The 17,004-nt window shown below is 40.4% G+C and overlaps 1 protein-coding gene across 4 annotated transcripts in view; it reads left to right on the forward strand.

Moving 5' to 3' along the window:
- The first annotated feature begins 3,269 nt into the window (after positions 1-3,269).
- fermt2 (FERM domain containing kindlin 2) overlaps positions 3,270-17,004 on the forward strand; it is a 40,038-nt gene continuing 26,303 nt past the window's right edge. For 2 of the 4 annotated variants that reach the window (XM_025054454.1, XM_025054456.1), the window contains exons 1-2: positions 3,270-3,498; positions 5,747-5,904. In XM_025054454.1, the coding sequence (XP_024910222.1) occupies positions 5,748-5,904 (157 nt within the window). In that variant the 5' untranslated portion in view covers positions 3,270-3,498; position 5,747. The remainder of the gene's footprint in view (positions 3,499-5,746; positions 5,905-17,004) is intronic. The other 2 variants (XM_008310154.3, XM_008310162.3) reach the window with 2 other exon arrangements.

A 17,004-nucleotide genomic window follows, 5' to 3' on the forward strand; every position in this document is an offset into this window, starting at 1 on the left:
TGTTGTGTGAATGTACTGACCACATCTCCGTCCTCGTCCCTAACCTGCACTCTGACACTTACACAGACCCTAACCCTCATTTTGAATTTGATCAGCAAAATAAAAGTACTGTTGAAGTGAGTCTTCCTGGGTTGACGAGGGTTGTGACTTATTCAGAACTCTCACCCCTAATCCTAACTCCTAAACTAAGGAAGGAAAGAAACAAGAAGGAACCTTAACCTTCAACCAAATTAATGCTGAAAGAAGGGTGAAAGGAAGGAAAGAATTCAAGTCCTAACCCTTACCCATAAAAACAAAGAAGGATTGAAGAGGAAAGAATTCAAGTCCTAACCCTTACCATTAAACCAAAAAAGGATCGAAGGTAGGAAGAAAGTCAGTCTAACCCTACTCACCACCCCACACCCCGCCCCTTCATCTCTAAAACTAAGGAAGAACAGAAAGTAGACAAACAAGGAAAGGAACCCTAACCCCAAACTAGGAAGAAAGAAATCCTAACCCTTGTCCCCTATCTCCTTAAAGTTTATAAGGAAAGAAGGAAGAATGAAAAGAAGGAAACTTAACCACTAAATTTAAAAAAAGAAGAAATACGGAGGCCTGACTCCTAAACAAAGAAAGGAAACAGGCAGAAAGAAACCTTAACCCCAACCCTCAACCAACTGACTGCTGGACTAAGGAAAGAAAAAAAAGGAACTTTAATCCTAACCTTTATCCCCTAACTAAGGAGAGAAAGAAGGTAGGGAAAAATGAAAGAACCCTAACCTAAGGAAGAAGGCCTAACCCTAAACCTCACTCCCTACCCTGTACAAAAGCATGTAAGAAAAAAAAAGGATGGAAGGAAGCCTAACTCTGCCCCTTTAAACCTAACCATTAATCTTAGAAAGGAAAGGAAGCTAGGAAGCCTAACTGCAGCCCTAAGCCTAGGAAAGGATCGAGAATAAGAGTTGGATACAGTTTTCCATCAGTGTTTTAGTGGAACAGTAGAATGGTCAGGGGAAGATGATCCTTGTTGCATATTTTCAGACTTGTTCTGCAGGACAATAGGTCTGTTTGTTCATCTGAAGCTCAGGTCAGATTCTTTCCACGGCGCCCCCTTCTGTGAGCAACAAAGCTGACTTATAAATCGTAAATGGCCCTCATTGTTCCACACACTGACACGGCTTCCTCGAGAGTTACTGGGGCCTTTAATGCAGTTCAGTAACATCTGCACTGAATGGTTGACAGATGGTATCTGTTAGCACCACGGGCTAGTCTTACAAATAATGGACTCGGCCCTGTTCTACTGGATTTAGCCACAAGGCGTCAGCAGAGTGTTACTTAAAGTCTAACAAAGACCCCTATTGACTACCAGTTTTACTGAGGCTGTATTCAGTACTACTGTTGCTGTTTATTTAACATAATTAAGCTTATAAAAATGTTCAAGAATTGAATGTTTTTAAGTTTATAATCTATTTATAATTTATATACACACAATACTGAGCTTCAATCTGCCCCCAAACCTACAGTCCAAATGCTTTTTTCCACACTTTAAAGGCCTTCCCTCATCCCCCCCTGACCCCCAAACTCCCCTTGCACCTCCTCCCTCTTCATCCACATCAGCAGCCGAGCCAAGTCAAGTCAGTTGTGTGTCTGACTCCCTGGCTTCTCCTCTGACTGACTCAAATGTTTACCTTGCAATTAAAACACAGCCTATAAAAGGCAATGGGTTCAGCTGCCAGACATCAACGAAGGGGGTCGAGGCTGCACGGAACAAACGTGATAGATTGCTTTGATCCAGCTCTGAGGTCTGAAGGCCCAGATTCCTGAGCTGGACGAACCAGAGCCGAGCGAGTTCACCGGAGGAACCGAGCCAGGAACACTAGATGATTCACGTGTCTTCACTGCAGACCTCTTGGAGAGTTGAAGTGTGCTGCTGCTGCTGGAGAAAGATGGAAAATTGTTTTATTTTCTCCTTTATACACCTTTATTTTGTGATTTACAAATAATGTCTATTCACTTGGGTCACAAAAGTTTGTGACTTTTAAAATATGCCCAGAACTATTCACTTGGGTCACAAAAGTTTGTGGCTTTTAAAATATGTCCAGAATATGTCCCCAGAAAAAGAGTTTGGGAAACACTGATATACAGCATATACTATAATCTCTGTAACATTTTAGGACATCATTTCTGGCTTCTCTATTTAGAGGTAATTTTCTGGTAGAAACAGCGCTTGCAGAAGAGTTAAGACTTACAAAAAATGAAGAACGTGCAAAGAACAAACTTTTTTAATTCAGTAAATAAATGTTTTTTTCTAGAATTTGTCTGAAATCCTTTTGACCCATCCTCATATTTGTTATAATGATTTGCAGTTTTATCTGCAGCTGTATTCATTCAGACACAATTCTAATGTTATATTTTATATCTGATCAATTGATGAACAAAATGTCTTCCTTTGTAAATCAAAGTCAAGTCAGTCACAGTGTGAGTTGAGCTGATAGAAATACAGCCAACACCTGGGTCAGTCTGTGTATCTCTGTGTGAAGTGTCAAGAATAAATAATGTCAGTCTCCCTGGTCCTATAGTGGGGGATATTGAAGCATCGTAAATATTGTTGAAGTGATACTTCCAAAATTCCTTCATAGTTTGTTCTGTTACTCCCAAAACTTAAGACCCAATGGATGTCGCAAGCAGGGCTTCTGGTGCTGCTGCTGCTGCAACACACTGTGGTATTATTGCCATAAAAGGCAGCCTGACATTCAAACTCCATGTCCATTTTTGCTATCACAACATGCTGAGTTTCTGTTGAAGATTGGAGTTTGATAGGAGCTGTTAAAAAAGTGTGTTATTATAGCAACATCTAAAAGAGACATAGTCATTGGTTAGTTGTTGCACTTTTCAGGATGGTGTGTTTAGTGACATTGTTTTGTTGTCATTTGGATATTCCAAAGCTAACTTTAATCTACGAAATGGCTAATGTTTGGTCATATTTTTGTGGCTAATTTTAATCTCTCTCTCTCTGTCTCCACATATATAAATATATACACTTTTATATACTTTAATTAGTTTTGTTTCATTACACATTTACTGTATATTGTGTTTTTTGCTAAGCTAAGAAACTGTGATTGATGTTTTGTTTACATGGATGGTGTTAGGCTCCGTTTTTTTTTTTTTTTTTTCATTTAATTTTGGCTAAGTTGTTCACCTACGATTAAGTATTTTTGACTAACTCCTTGCTGTTTAGCTCACATTTAGCTTCCAAAAAAAAAAAAAAAGTCCTATTGGAGCAGTGACGTTATCCGCTGCTGGAAAGAGGGAGGGGGAACAGAGGGACGGCTGGACTCCATTAAACCGAAGCCCTGCAGGAAAACTGTTTGGGATACTTCACTTCTCCAGCGACTTGTGCTGCGATTTCTCCCAGTTTATTTCTCCCTAAAAGGCTTCATACATGATTTAAACAGGGGGAACTTCTGCTTTGCCGTGTAGTCGACTGTTTTAGTGTGTTTTACTTTCGTCTTTGTGAAGGTGAGTCCACACACACACTCTCACACACACGCTCTCTCTCTCTCCCTCTTAAATGTTCACCCTCAGAGCCTTCACTCCGCCGCCGCTATGAAATATGAAAACGCCTTTTTTCTCCACTTTGTGTCGCAGTTTTGCCGCTTTGTTTCAGTTCACGCCATTGTATAGTCGTAACCTTTACACATTATAGCAGCCCGTTTTCTTTTAAATGTACTTTTTCTTCTTCTTGAGTGAAGTAGTGACGGCCGCAGTGAGTACATGCTGCCGGGCCAGTTGTACTTCAGGCTGTTCTTACATAATGAAGCCTGGCTTCTTTTACCGTTATACTTTACCGTTATTTTTAACAGGTGAAGCCACACGTTAGTAGACAAAACCCAGCCTCAGGCGGTGCTGCTCAACCTGTAGCTGTGGGCCTGTTGCCTTTGTTTGGTCGATTCTATCGGTGAAAAGCAGATTTTGATTGTCAGACTTGACATTTACACCAGTTAGTGACAGCTAGGCTGCGATGCAACTAATGGCCAGAGGGTGGACTTAGCCTTATGGTATATCTCCTTAGGGCTACATCGAACATTCGATTAATCGATGACTAACCAAGACCCTAATTAATCAACATGCTTAGTCAACCAGTGGTTTTAAGTGACTTAGTCGCTAAAGGTCTTCATTTCAAGGAGAGTCTTCACTTCCATGACACTTAACTGAATAACTTCTTCCTAGCAAGGACTAAACGTCCACATTTTTAGCATTTGTAAGCAATTTCCTGCGTTCAATCGGCAAATTCAATGGTCAACAAATGAATAAACAATTACTTGATAAATTTGACGGTTTGGGTACTGCCAAAGTATCAATCCCAGCAGTTGGTTTGGTCATATTTAGATGTTCATGACTTACTTGGTGGAGTTAAAATAGACAGCATTTTGTTGAGTTTCACATCGGTCATTAGTAAAATTGGTTGTAATTATGTCATCTGTCAGTGATGGCTGTCCTCTGTAGCTCTGCCAGAGAAACTGCATTGCAGAGGAAAGAGAAACAATTTCATATGAAGTTCACTTTCATTTCTAACTTCTTTTTTTTTAAACACATTTTGTCCTTTTGATGTCAGTGATTTCTGTTTCAAGGATACATTTAAGACCAGAAAGGATATTCCTATTATGCAATGGTAAAAAACCCAAAAACATTTGAAAAACATAAATGAGATGCAACCGATATTCTACAAAGCTCTTACAGTAAGCTAGTAAACAACCTAGGTTTTACTACATGTTTAGACTTATTATTGATATTGATGTTTACTGTATATCCAGCCCTACTTGTAGGTAATGATAAACCTTGTCTGGAGTGGAAAATACCAAACTCAATCCTTATGGATCTAGATATAGTGGCCTATAATGTACGATGCAGTATATGAATGGGAAATCAATTCAAAATTGTTTATGGATACTCAAATCCATATTGTATTGACTAGTATTGACTTTCCATTATTGGTCTTAACTGACTTCCAATTTTGCCTCCAATTGGTTTCATAATGTCTGTTAAGATTTTTCAAGCAGTGTTGGCAGTTCACCACTCCGCCTCCTGGTTTTGTTTTGGAAATAGCATGACGTTGATGTTAGGCCATGGTCATTACATCAACATGACTTTGCATGAGTGTCTATAGTTCTTTAAACAATGTGATCCTGTCAAAGATTAATAATGTGTTTGCCTCACAACATGCAGTGAAGGGGAAACTGCTGGGTATCACCCACAGTGCCATTGCCAAAATCAGCAGACGTCAGCATACACCACAGTGGTGTCGCCAAGTGGGTTGAGATCCTTTAGGATACAGTAACGATAGTGGCTGGACTATTAAACCCTGGCTAAGATGCACATTCTCGCCTGCTGCTTTTGCACAGCAGTCATAAATCAATCAAATGTCCTAGACCTTCTGACTGGTGGTTGTAATGTGTACCATCCATGGTTTTGATTGTCGTTTTATTTGACACATGATCCTAGATGAAACATTTTATTTCTGGAGCTCATTGGTTCTTTGGCCACATGTCTCTCTTATAGGGCTAAAACCTTGCTTATAAAATGTCCTGCCAGTCCTTCCAGAGTAAGAAAAAATATTTTATGATTAATGGTTACAGTTTTCACACTTGTCATTCTATCTTAGTACCTCAGAGATTCCTTTCCTGAGGGTCCAAATCTTTTCTCTCACCTCACTGTGGTTGAAGTGTAGCTGAACATTTTCTCACCTGACTGTTGGCCTGTTTGACAGGATGGCGCTGGACGGAATCCGGATGCCCGATGGCTGTTACGCTGACGGGACGTGGGAACTAAAGATGAACGTTACTGACCTCAACAGGGACGTGTCGCTGAGGGTCACAGGGGAAATTCACATCGGTGGGGTCATGCTCAAACTGGTGGAGAAACTAGGTAAGCATGAATCTCACTATTACCCCGGCTGAATGCAGCAAAGCTTCATGTCTGAGGTTTAGTTAACGGAGCATAGATAACGATGAGTGTGCCCACCTTCTTTTTTGTTTTTCATTTGCATAACATGTAATGGTTAAGCTTCACCTCTCACCCTCAACAGGTCCTGCAACAGCAGGACTTGTATTTGTGTCAAGGACTGACCAGTCTTATCTGTTCATATTTCTCAGGCTAAAAATACCTCTCTTTTTTCATAACACTTAGCATCCGAGAAGTGAGATTACACAAACAAGAGGCACTCATTCTGAAAAAGTACAGCAGTTTCTGAAATCATGGCAAAACCAATGAAATATAGGTTGTCAACACCAAACTTAAAACTAAGTCAGTGTCTTTGACACTGGGCATTGTGTTTGTTTTTTTTGGTGTCGTTTAGATACTAATGGATATTGTTGTATTGCACAACTTCCTACAGAGTTAAACTTCGCCTTTGTTGCCTTGCAGTTAATTCGGGCCATTTACCCATGGTATAAAAGAAACCCTAGCAACTTCCCCATCCACTCTACCATGCACTGTTGTGTCACTGTGCCCATGCACTTGACAATTTTGGGTGCAAGAAAGCATAAGAGTCCTCTGTTCCAGTCACTTGAACACTGTTCAAGAACGCTGTTTCAGGCGGGCTAGAGAAAGGTCGAGCAAGTGTGGCGGCAGCAGGATTTGGGAATGACAGTGTGTTGTGTGTCGATGGTCCCTGCATGCTCGGCATACCTACAGCGCTCCAAGGTTTTATTCCCTGCCCTTGCTCCTGTTTTAGCTCTCCTGTTAGAGCACCACATAATTGAGGTCTTTGTTCTCTGTGGTTGTCTGTGCCGTTCAGAATCTATGCACGGAGAGGGAGGACTGTTTCTGCCGTTAGTGGGACGTCATGAATTCATTGGGTCTCCCGCCCTAACTCCACATAAGGCCTGTCCTTATTCATTGTTTGAGTTGTGTTCAGGCTTTCTGTTTAGGTCTGTTTGAAGGGTATGGCCTGGGTATGGTTAATGAATTTGTTTTCAAGGTACAAAACAAATAATCCAGCTTGGCTACGCAACTTTAATTGACGTGTGATAGATGTTGACTGTTTTTCCCACTGTGGTTAAAGTCACAGTTTTTCTGCAGAATGCAGATGTTTTTGCCCTGACCCTCTTTAACCTCTTGGGATTCCAGTGTCTTGATTTCCTCACACTTGGAGACTGAAAATCATTTTTATTTGTTGACCATAGATTGTTGTTGGCCCGTGTGAAATAACAGGACGCGGGTGTGTATGGTTGTGTATAGTTCTTGTATCAAAACAAAATTTGTATTGTCTTACCAAAACCACAGTTACTGCAATAAAATATGTTAGAGATTTACCAAGAAACCCTGCAGTGATTAGATAGCTCTATCTTTCTATCTACAGTATAGCTTGCTATAGCTATGAATTTAACAAGTTTCCCAGTCATTGCTTTATTTTCAAAATATCATCTATGTTGCTCTACACTCACAAACAAAGGGAGTACATTTTTAAAGCAACAACCCCAATGTTTATTGTCAATACATCTGAGGGAAGCACTTCTTCTTCTTCTTCTTTTTCTTTCGGCTTTGTCCCTTTTTCAGGGGTTGCCACAGCAAATCATTGATTAGGAACAGCAGAAGTGAGGGAGCAAAGAAATCCTACCACCAGGATGTGTTGTGCTGCATAAATCACAAACAACTGATGCTGTTAAACGGGCCGTATAAGGATAAAAAAAAAATTCAGACTGCCTCACATTCTTAATAAACCGGATGTCCTTGTGCAAGGACAATTCTTGCTCTTCCTCCCTATCCGTTTTTGTCTCTTTGTTTTTAAGCTTCCAGAAATATGTTGACGTCAGCTGTTATCTAATCTACATGGTTACGTCTTTTCTCATTAGTCATATTTACGCATGGGTTTCCTTCTGCTTGTGCTATAGAGTCGGTGGGCGTGTTTTAAACACTAGTATCCTGTCTCCATCATTCACCTCCTTCTGTTCTGCTGTCCACATATCAGGCTAGCATTGCCTTCGATAATGGATTAAATAGACAAATGCCAGGAAGGCACTTAGCTATTGATCACAGCGGTGAATGGTGCCTCCATTTCCCCCTGTAAAAGAGGAGTATTTAAGGCGAGCTGATTGACCACCCACTGGTCCCCAGCTCCTCTCCTTCTTTTCTTTGTGCTTTTTCTTTCACTTTGTTGATGCTTTCCAAAAGTGCTGCTCGCCGTGTTCAACATAAACAGTGTCCATTACAGAGGGAAAACAAAATATTTTTCAAGCACTGCTAGCTGTTGGAGTTTTATTGGATTTAAACGGATTATTCCGCTGAACCACAGCTTTTCGGCTCATGGTTTCCTCGTAGTATTATTTTCACACAAACACATGTCTACTTTTCATGTTACGCCTTGGACAAGGTTTACTCTTTCCAGTGTTGCCTGGGCCGTATTTCAAGGCCCCACAATGTCAAGCCTATAGATTTAAATAATGAGTTTTAGCCCACTGTGAAAAAGCAGAGCAGTCTTGGAATGACTAGTATGTAAACTATAGGTGAGAATGATATCTCACTTACACTTCTGGAACACTATGGACATATCGTTTCTGCTTAGCCTCAGAATGACAGCTGAGGGGAAAAGGGACCGTATGGAGAAGAAAATGAAGGAGGAGGGAGGCATGTGAAATGTTGGAAGTCCCATACTCACTCTCTCTCTCTCTCCCTCTCTCTCTTTCATCTGACTTTCATTGTAATGTCCAGAACGCTGCTAGAATTCCATAAAAGTCTTCGATGAAGCAGGAAATGACTTCTAGGGATTGGCATGCTCTTCTCTGGTCACTGTCGTCATTGCTGGCTTTCCCCTCCGGTTTGCCCCCAACCCTCTCTCTTGTCTCCCCTTTGCTTTTTCTTCTTCTTTTTTATACTACTGCTTAATCATCTAAATTTATAGTTTAAAAACATGTTTTTTATTTTCATTTTTGCTTCCTTTTTTGTAAAATTGGCAGCCATGTTTGAGTATTTGACAGCATCCTCTCCTGCAGCCACGTACCAATGCCTTACAGTCATCAGAAAGAATTTGACTATGAGGCGACTGTTTATTGTTCCATAAATAGAATGTGAGCTGGGTAATTAGTCGGGTGCAACTCTGATAGCTCACATGGGTTGTTTTCACTGACGGGCAGCAGTTTTTGGCAGCAGCAGCAATACAACCAACCATGAAAATGTGAGGTTTTCTTTTCAGACCCATGTAGATTTTTTTTGTGCTTTTCTCACTAATTTATTTTTCATTATTTGAAACCAACTATTGTTTGAACTTTGAACTCTTTTCTAAGAAGCCATACTGGTGTCTGCTGAGGTTGTGGTGACCGCAGTGACATGCCTTCATTTTTGACAATGGTGTGCAGATTTCATTAGGAAACAGACACCATTTAACACAGGAAGTTGAATTTCCTCTGTGTGGGTTTTTTTATATGCCTCCTATCTCCTTCCTTTCATTCCCACTATCCTGCCCACTCCGGGTGTGCAGGGCCTGATGCCTCTTCAGAGCCTGCTGAGATTAAGATGAAAGAATAAGATGATGAGCTTCCGTATTTTTCTTGATAATCAAAACAAGGGATCATGCAGAATAGAAAGACATTTAAGTCGTGCGTCTTATCACTCTCCCTGTCCTGATATACCTGACTCGTATAAAGATTTTTTTTTTATCACTGATCATCTATAATATATCATGAGTTTTCCTAATGCCCTGGGATATAGAAGTGTCAAATAGCTTGTAAGCTTGTGTGATCATCCTCCTCTCTAATCTCTCTGACAGGAAGTAGTTACTCTAAGTGGCGGTCCTGCCCAAGCAAGAGCTTTCCTGTTGCACTTCCAAGATGCTGAAATGATAGTCCTAGTTTTTACTCAGACCACCACCCTTTATATATTGCTCTTGTTGCTTCCCCGTGAAAAGAAAAAAATAACTAGAAATACTGTTTGAATTGTACAACTGCATTAAATAATTGTTTCTACAATTTAAGTCGTCATAAAATATTGTGCATATGATGCATTGGAGCTTAATATTAGGGATGCATCAAATAGAACCTTTAAGATGTTTGATGAATCTCCCAGTATGCATTGCAACATGTTCTCCTCGTGATTGTTTCTACTCTCAGGATTGCGGACTAGGAATGTAGCCAAGTTCTTATATTTGTACTATTAAACTATGGTACATTTAGAGTACCTAAACCTTATTTTGGACTGTTGGCGAAAAATGGGAAAATATCAGAGAAAACCACTTGCACATGAGGGGAAACTTGCAAACGCTACTGCCGGGCATCAAACCAACAATCTTCATGCTGTAAGGCCAAATCAACACAACAAAAAGTTTATCAAAACAAGTTTCTGTTCTGTGATGCTCTTTAGTTCTTTTCCAAATGGGAACAAAATGATGATTCCTTCAGACTGCAATGTGGAGAATACCATCAACACTCAAATTATTTCATTGCCTTGTTAAAAGTTGGGTGTTGTTTGGTGTCTGTTCTGCCTCATAGGTGACAAATGCTTTGTATTTTGTCCAATCATTGCTTTTGTTGAACTAGTACAGTCAAATGCTTTGTATTTTGTCCAATCATTTTGTTGAACTAGTACAGCGAACACCCCAGACTTTTAAAGTGCTCCATCTACACACTGCTGCTTATGTATTAGTCATGCACATTAAGTACTAACTCCTACCTAAGCACAGGCGCCAAACACAGTGATGTTTTAGCAACATGAGGTAATGATTCAGTCCTAGCAAGTATGGAAATATGAAGGAAAGAAACAAGGCACACATTAATGTATCATTATCTTTTAGGCGCCTGGAATTGAATTCTTGTCTTAATTCCTGATTGTACTGTTATTCACCCCCTCCTTTAATAGGAAACAAGATGATCCTTGAGCTAACAACCGATGATTGTATGCAAATTATATGCAGTCATTTCGCAGTGCAGTTGTGGTAAAGAACTTGTGCAGTGACACCAAGCTAATAACTTGCACAAGGAAGAGCTTTTCTTTAATCCAAACCCAACTATGTCTGTGACAGCTGGTGGGTTTTGGTTCGCTCCCGAGATGAAGGGTCATGTGGGAACTCGATCAGCTGCTTAACACTCCTAAACATCACATGACGCTTCCTTTTGAACCAGGCAATGGCTCTGGATAATTTATAGTACATAATTAAATGGCTACATTGAAATGGACTTTTATTGGATAGATATTAGCTAAATATTAATGATCTAACAATGTGTCTGTATTGGGACACACTTTTATCGTTCCTCTGGGAAACTTTAGTTTGTTGCCTTTCATACTTACCATCCTGTAGAGGGAGTCGGTGCTGTGGCATCAGTGGAAGGAAATGTTGAGGAAGTACTTTGTTGTTGTCCACCACACCTGTGTGTCGTAAACTGAGCCAGATCTTTTTCTTGTTAAGATTTTCTCAGCCACCATTTCATTCATATAAACCTGTTTCTGCCTCTACGTCTGGATCTCTAAAGGTGTTTGTTTTCACATCCAAAGGCTTTTTGGAGTTGTGGTAGAGCTTAAACTGTGGGATTTTTTTCCCCCATGGCTGGGTCACTCTTGAATAAGCATGAATGTCTTCTGTACTGTACATATTAAAATGATTATCCTGGATAAATCATGCAGCTTTTTTAGAGGTCCATTTGTCGAGTAATCAGCAAGTTTTCAGTTGTCACAGTGAAGTCCCAAACTCTGAGGTCGAGGATCTCTTAAGAATTGGTTCTAGAAGCTGAAGAGCAGTTGAACTTCCTGTTGAACTTGTAGATGCATCAGTGGGACTTCTTATCTGACTCACGTGGGACATCTGGCAGCACACGTACATGGTTACAAGGACAGATGAATATTATTCTACTGCTCCGTTGATCCCAGACACACAGTTTGTAATGTGGTTATTCTGCCGGCTATCCGAACACGTAATTGTATAAAAGCTGTGTCAGAGTGGAGGGGCAGTACTCCCAGTGTTTGGATGTGTTTGGATTATGACACAAATGGATACAAACTACATGTCTCCGAGGAGTTTTCCACTAAAAGCAATCGCTGCTAATGCATCAAATGCAGCAGGACTCCCGTCCCCTCTCCCGATCTACCTCCATCTAATGCACCTAAATTTGTTTTTGTGATGTCTGAGTGCTTATATTTTTTCCATCAGTTACGCCTCACCTGTATGTCATTGTTTTGACCTAGCTCTCATTGTCTAACTTGGCCTTACCAAAGCCATTTTATCTGACATGAGAGAAGATGAGAACCTAACACACCAGAGATTTGGCCTGAAGCCTGAGTGTTAACTGACAGGGCTTTTCCTGAAGCATAACTCCAAGCTCATCTTACATCCTTTAGGATTTAAGGTTGTATGTGTGTAATGTGTAATCACTTAGTGCAGTATAGTCTGATGATTGGTATTTATTTGTACTAATGTTACCTTAATCAGTTTAATCAATGAGGAATTGTTATTTTTACCAATTACGTTTTAATGTCAAAAGTTGAAATCATAATTCAAATCAACCACCGGTGGTCAAGGTACTCAACCACCATGAGGTGCATGATAACACTGTGACCAAAACACTTTTTTTATGTCAGAACTCTTGTTTTTGGGATGACAAACCTCAGAGACCAAATTCACAAATGTCTTGACAAGGACAGAGTTGCATTACTTTTCTGACTATTACTTTTCTATTCTTCTCTTAGGGAACCTAGTGCTATTTTGACCAATAAATGATATACATTCACCTTTTATGTACAGTAACTTGTGAAAGCTCAGGAACATATGGATTTATCATTCTTGCCAACTAACCTGCCAACATCTAACATTTTAACTCAAAAAAGGCCTTACACATGATTGTTTACTGGTCCAATGACAGAAGTCCATTCTAATGACATTGTTAAGTTAACTAACTGTTAATATAAGTGTACTGACCAAGAGTTGACATCCTCACCGAGTCTGCCTTTTCTTCAGCTCCAAAGGCTTTAGCAGCAGCAGGCGTCACTTTAATTTGCTACTGCTTTGTCATGCGAGGTTTCACTCTGCCCTAAATGTCACGTCTATTAAGTAGCGTAGCCTTGTGATAAATGGCCTTTTTGTATTTTATTGACTTTTGGGAGGAGGTCGAGCTTATTGTCTTAGTGACTGTCTGAAAGATGCTCAGCTAACCTTGTTGAACCCTGTAGCCAGTAAACAGGAGCACTTGAGTTTAAGTGGTATTGGTCGAAGCGAAGGCCTCAGGGACGCAGCAAGAGTAAAGCAACACATTAGCCAATCATTGCACCTTTTACGGGTGTCTCGGTCACAACTTATTTTTAGCTGTCTGTCGATGATGCTAGCGTTTCTCGGAAAGAATGAAGTCTACATTTAGCTTAATGCATAGAAAATGAGAGTAAAGTCAAATGTCCAGAAAATGCCTACAATAATCTTTTGTCCTCTTTTTTGACCAATACATTAGCACATTGCTTTTCTGCTTACAAGCTCAAATTTGCATAGCACCTGAAAACTTAAATGAAAATTTGACATTTCAGACCCCAGTCAGAACATGGTGCCGAGATGTAGCAACATGTTTAAAAGATTGTCCATGACATGATTGTATGGCCCAAAGTGTAATTGCACCATCATATGATAAAGAACCATCATAAGGTAAAGAAAAGAGCACTTTCATGATGAATTAGATGAAAATGTCTTAAAATAATTTTGACAATAGAGAAGGTGGCTACGCTGCTTTCATTTTGAAACATTTTATTTCCTGTCTTCTGTCTCTGTGTCTTTAAAGTAATTCTTTCTGTTGATTCTTCGCCTCCAAACCCCTGTGATTTTTAACGCCGTCTTGTGTCTGCTGCACAGATGTAATCACTGCCAGTCTCTTTGGAACCTGATGTACTGTACAGTACATGTTGAGTATCTGATTATGATACAATCGTGATTTCACGGGCAACTGGGTACTTAAAGGCTATTATCAGTTCCAGATCGGATTTAAGGACACAAGAACACCTGATACATGTATCTCTGCTGTCTTCACAACCTTTCCACTGGCTCAGACACAGAATACAATTAGAAACAAAAATACTTGGGTATTTTAGAAATGCAGAAAGTCTCTCTCTTGTTCTGGCCATCTTTGTTAGACTGTCACATCTGACAAACCTGCACCTCTCATGTCTTTGTTATATATAAACACGTTATTGTGCAACACTGGAACCGTGGCGTCAGCCAAGAGTCGCCAAGGAAACGGTGTGACCTGCTTCACCTGCCTGTAATGTTTTTATCAGCCGTGGGTGAAAAATGACAAAACCTTTCTGCACGGTGTTCACTGACAACAGCGGCTTAGCTCTGAGAGCTTATGGATAAACATTATCACAAAATACAAACTCTGGAGGCAGAGTTTAAAAAAATGTCTTTAAATCATTTGCTGAGGGCACTTAAGATATTCCTGTTCTAGGAATCAGCTGACTCTCACAACCAAACTTGACAACATTTCTGTCCTCAGGACAGCACAAAATGTACTGAACTGATTCAACATCAGGTGTTTTGAAAGTTTTGAGGATGGCTTGGACTTAATGTTAGTATATTTGCAAGATTGAAGGACAATTAAGGTTTCATTTCTTCCATTTTTATGTTAACATACCTGTTAATGATAGACTAAACCTGTATTTGTTTTCAAAATGAAGATTTAACAAATTTCCTCCCAGTAACAAAGAGCTGAAGACCTCATGTTTGACACCACCTTATATTGTTGCATTCCAAGTCTAAGCTCCTTGCTGTCCTCTACTTCTCTACTCCTCTCTCCTTTCTTTGCCCTCTCATTCCTTCCGTCTCATCCTCTCCAATTTTGTCCCGTCCCCTCCCCCTCACAGACAGCCTATTATAAACATGGCTAATACTCAGACTGGAACCAGGGTGTTGTGAGTAGAGTGGTTGGTAGAAGTGACATCTCAGTGTCCTGTAATAATGAAAAGAATTGCCACGTAAGATGTGTTAGTAATAGTTCTAATTTTAGGCTTTAATATTTTGGTTTCATTTTTTCTTAAATACTGTATTACTTCCCTGTCTGTGTTCTAAGCAGTATCTGTAACCATCGTTACACGAAGCCCCAGGAAGTAGGTTTGGTCAAGAGCTGCGGCAGTGATGGTGGTGAATTAAAAGAAGTCTGTTTGACGTCGTTTATGGATTAATCTAGCTTGTTGAAGTGCACACACGTACAAACACACTGGACTAATGTAGTTAATGGATGGATAAGAACACTCTTGTTGCCTCCTCGCCCTCTCACTCATTCACAACGCATGCACAACACACACAATCTCAGTATCATCTTTCACGTCCTGCGGAGGTCATAAAACACAGTTGCCCGTTCTGATACCCCTCCCCTTGTCTTTCAGGACCTCCTTGCACACACACACACACACAAACACCCCCCCACATGCACACACACGCGCGCTTCATTCCATTATGGGTCCGTGGTTCCACATTTAATGTAACCAATTACTTAAGCCTCTCTTTCCTCCGGCTACTGCATTACGTCAGCCTTGGCAAGCTGTATTTTTAGCTGGGAGCCATTGGCCTTCTCTCTCCCTTTGGCTCTCTGTATTGAGTTACCACCTTGTTGCTGAAAGAACCCAGTGGGCGCCTAACCTTTCGGCCAATCACAAGACATCAAACCACTGAGTACTACATGACCAAAAGCAGATCGGAGGAAAAATGATGGAAAGGTTGTCCAATAGGTTTCTGACAGTGTTGATGCATAATAAAACAGGGAACAGTACAAGAGTGTACAGTATTTCAATGAAATAAAGCCATTCTGTGTCTATATCGCCTACTATGGTTAGTTCAGAGTTCAATGGATATTTCAAATATAATTATTATAGGTTTGTTTTTAATACAATATTTAAGAGTTGTCAAAATGCATTTAATGACACCCCCTCCCCCCCGCGATGGAGACAGCAGTGACTCTTCATATGCCATACATGATCAAAATGATGACGTGGATTTCGATTGTTTTTATTGGTAAATGTTGCTTTTGAGCGATATGTATGAAGCCAGAGACTGCACAATGGTCATATACTCCGAGTTTGAAGATGTTGCTATAGAATGCGGCCTGTGGTGAAAGCACGAGTGCCAAATGTTCATGCTAGCTAACTTAGCAATGCTCCCAGACACCAGAAATTATAAGTTAGAATGAGGGGAAAAACCGTGAGTGCAGTTATGAAAAAAACACATTCATGTCTATTTCCATTTTTTCCTTTCCATACTCCCTCTCATTATTTCTGCCTTTAATAGCCATGTGATACTTATGGGAGCAGTTTCTCTGATGCTAGCCCTGCACAGCTGAGGCATGAGGATGCAGTGCTGACAGCTAGACCCCATGCTGTTAGGGAAACTCACAGAGGGTCAAAGAAAGCCTGGAATGTTTTTTCTACAGTGGAACAGCCAAGCGTTTGTCTGTTGGAGTGAACGGTGTAAAAACCAACAGCTTGACAAACACTTCAGAACACACTCAGCTTCAGACCTTCACACAGGCATCTACATTGAGATTCTGGTGGTCAGTTGTGGTCACCCTCTGTTCCTCAAATGTTTTTTTCCCCAGTCCTAATCACCGATTTAATCTGTTCTGAGTACTTTACATCCCGGGCCATTCCTGGTTCAAAGCAGCCAATCTGTTGTTTCCCCCTCTCACGTGCTAATCCCATTCATTCGCCAAATAAACGGGATCAGCAGGAGAGTGTCAACAGTGCATTTGAATACACCCCATGTGAAGTTGAGGTTAGGGCAAACAAAGGCAGACCCCAAAAAGTGGAAGACGCTGCCCGAGATATAGGTTACCATGGCACCAAGGGATTTGATTGACACAGAGGTCACCATAGGGTAGCACTTGGGCTGATGGAAATTAATTCAGTACGGAAATGCACTTTGTTAGCATTAAACTAGCATGTGTGGAGAAAATGTCAAATACTGTACATACGTTTGTTCGCAATTGAACCCTGACAACACGGTCTTGTTGTTCAATTGAGATTTTTTGTTATATTTTTTGTTGTTGTTTGTTTGTTTTTTGGGTGGTTGTACAG

This window comes from Cynoglossus semilaevis, chromosome 1 (assembly GCF_000523025.1).
Source record: "Cynoglossus semilaevis isolate Cse_v1.0 chromosome 1, Cse_v1.0, whole genome shotgun sequence".
NCBI lineage: Eukaryota > Metazoa > Chordata > Actinopteri > Pleuronectiformes > Cynoglossidae > Cynoglossus > Cynoglossus semilaevis.